This window comes from Stegodyphus dumicola, chromosome 2 (assembly GCF_044657685.1).
Source record: "Stegodyphus dumicola isolate Sdum_Otavi_A_Nest chromosome 2, ASM4465768v1".
In the NCBI taxonomy this organism is placed as follows: Eukaryota; Metazoa; Arthropoda; class Arachnida; order Araneae; family Eresidae; genus Stegodyphus; species Stegodyphus dumicola.
The window spans coordinates 152,706,933-152,709,847 of NC_140769.1; the positions used below are offsets into that span (position 1 = coordinate 152,706,933).

At 35.7% G+C, this 2,915-nt stretch overlaps 2 protein-coding genes across 2 annotated transcripts; both read left to right on the forward strand.

The window, feature by feature from the left end:
- The first annotated feature begins 253 nt into the window (after positions 1-253).
- Positions 254-838, forward strand: LOC146998613 (protein FAM200C-like). Its single transcript, XM_085810232.1, has one exon. It carries the CDS (start codon positions 254-256, stop codon positions 836-838), a length of 585 nt encoding a protein of 194 aa, XP_085666358.1.
- Positions 839-1,059: 221 nt separating this feature from the next.
- LOC146998614 (protein FAM200C-like) lies at positions 1,060-1,710 on the forward strand. Its single transcript, XM_085810233.1, has one exon. The coding sequence runs from the start codon at positions 1,060-1,062 to the stop codon at positions 1,708-1,710; it is 651 nt and encodes a 216-aa protein (XP_085666359.1).
- The last annotated feature ends 1,205 nt before the right edge of the window (positions 1,711-2,915 follow it).

Below are 2,915 nucleotides of genomic sequence, written 5' to 3' on the forward strand. Positions count from 1 at the left end.
TTGGCGAACGCCAGTTTGAAACCGGCAAAATTGATAGAGCATCTCAAATCATCCTGAAAATGCATCTAAAGATCTAGAATTGTTTACAAAGAAGAAAGCCCAGTTTTCGAAATCTGGAACATTAACCAAACTTGGATTTGGTATTTCACAAAAACCTTTGGTTGAGGCATCTTTCAGAGTTGCATATCGTATTGCCAAAAGTAAGAAACCGCATACTATTGGAGAGACATTAATTAAGCCATGTGCGCTGGAAATGGTTGAATTAGTTTGTGGACTGGAACAGAGGAAAAAACTTAAGGCTATTCCATTGTCCAAGGATGTGATACATTCAAGAATAGTTAAAATTTCTTGCAATATCTTGAAACAGATCATCGATGAATTGAAAGCATCGCCATTTCCCTTTAGTATGCAACTGGATGAAACTACAGACATCTCGAATTTTAGTCAACTTCTTGTTTCTGTTCATTACGTGTCTGCTGATACTATCAAAGAAGAATTCTTATTTTGTGAGCCTCTTTTGCAAACTACAAAGGCAGTTGATGTTTTAGCGATTTTAAATGTTTTCTTTTCCAAACACGACTTCGACTGGAAACAAAAACTTCATTCACTTTGTACGGATGGAGTACCTGCGATGCTTGGCAATAAATCTGCTTTTGTCCATTTGGTAAAAAAAGAGGCTCCTAATGTTATTGTTACACATTGTTTTTTACATAGACATGCACTGCCTACAAAAACTCTTTCAACCAGCTTAAAAGAAGTATTGTCAATAGTTATTAAAACTGTCAATATTATTAGAAGTAGAGCTCTTAATCATCGTCTTTTTAAAACACTGTGTTAAGAAATGAACGCAGAACATGAGGTACTTCTGAACGCTGGAATTGCGCTGGCTGTCACGAGGAGTGCGCAGGCTGTTACGAGGGCAGGTTTACAAACGAATTTTCACGTTGAAGACAGAAGTATGACTTTTTTTTAGAAGAAAACGATAACTCACTGTTCGAATATTTCAAGAAAAAAGATTTTATATGTAAATTGGCTTACCTGGCAGACATTTTTAACCACATGAACGATATATGTCTTTCAGTTCAAGGGCCTGATACAACATTTATGGATGCCACTGAGAAACTACAGGCATTTTTATTGAAAATGTCACTTTGGAAAATTAGAATTCAAAATGGGATGTATGCAAACTTTCAAATGTTGGACGAAGTGCTTTTTGAAAATGGATCTCGGAAAGCTAGTTTGTTATTGAATAACTTGAAAAATGAAATCTGTGAACACCTGGAAGTACTTCAAGTTTCACTTGAAAAATATTTCAATTCGGATGGAATAAATATAAAAGATGAGTTGTGGATTCGTAATCCTTTTCTTCGTGATATTGACTGTATCGACGACATGAACCTTGCCAAAGATGAGCTAATTGATTTGAAAACAAAGTCCTTGTTAAAAATGGATTTCGATTCTAAAACTCTTGGAGAGTTTTGGTCTTCTTTAAGAGAAGCCTACCCATTGCTTGTAAAACGAGCTATGGCAGCCATTATTCCGTTTGCTACAGTATATCTTTCCGAAGCGGGATTTTCTACACTTGTCACAATAAAAACAAAACATCTAAATAGACTGAATGTCGAACATGACATGCGCCTTGCTTTGTCGAAAACCATCCCTCAATTCAATCTGTTAATCAAGGAAAAGCAGCAACAGCCTTCACATTAAAAATTTTAATTTCTTCAAATTTTTTATACTATTGAAATAAAAATATTAAAATAATTAAATAATAAAACAGAATATATTTTGTAATAAATGATGTTTAAGCAATTTTTTTTCACAGAGGGGTCCGTAATATATATAAAATTTTTAAAGTGGTTCATTGTGCCAAGAAGGTTACGAAACACTGATTTAAAGTCTTGTTCTTCAAGTGTGAAAAAGGCAATTTAGTTGGATTTTCAATTCTGTTGATATCATTAGCAGCCCATTTAACCAAAGTATCTGCTTCTTCGTTGCACAGTATAACAACATGAGCTGGCACCCAGGTAAGAAGTGGTTTTTCAGATGAATTAAATCTTAGCAATTTCTCTTGAATAACGTGTACAATCGGATTTCTATTCGTAATGTCTAAGATAGCCTGCAGACTAGATAATGAATCACTGAAGATCTTAGTCTTGCCCGATAGATTTCTTTTAACATAAGTGAGAGCAGCGTTTATCGCTAAAAGTTCTGCCTGAAAAACAGTATTTCTGTCATCAAGCCTTCGAGTCCATGTATATAGCTTTTGAGTATGGTTAAATACACAAAATGCACAACCTGTTCCCCGTTCAGTTTTAGAACCATCTGTAAATAGAGCAATGTCATTGCCTACTGGAGCCGTATAGTATAAATTAGCCTTCGAGTTCATGTATATAGCTTTTGAGTATTGTTAAATACACAAAATGCACAACCTGTTCCCCGTTCAGTTTTAGAACCATCTGTAAATAGAGCAATGTCATTGCCTACTGGAGCCTTATAGTATAAATTGACTGCAGAATTGAATTTTAAAGAGGCAGGATGGCCAAGATTAGATGAAACCCGTAGTTCATAATCATTTACTAGGTGATGTTGGTTCCATAAATCCCCATTCTGTCGTAATCGTAGGATCCGTCCTAAGAAAGAGTCTCTTTGAGCCTGCAGATCTAATGGAGGTATACTCGCCAAAATCTGCAGTGAGGCTGTCGAGGTTGTTCTATAACCTTTGGAAATAAGCAATAGCTGATGCCTCTGTATTGAATTCAGTAAGCCACTCATAGTTTGGTTCATATCAGAACCCCAAATGGAGACTCCGTACAAAAGAAATCTTTCAGTGATTGTTTTATACCACAGCCGCAAAAGTTTTGGGGAAGTACCCCAATTAAGGCCCATAGTCTTTGTCATGCCATTCGTAAGAA

Excerpts from the sequence above, each read along its gene's own strand:
- LOC146998613 (XM_085810232.1), top strand. The coding sequence starts at position 254 with ATGGTTGAATTAGTTTGTGGACTGGAACAGAGGAAAAAACTTAAGGCT.
- LOC146998614 (XM_085810233.1), top strand. The coding sequence starts at position 1,060 with ATGAACGATATATGTCTTTCAGTTCAAGGGCCTGATACAACATTTATG.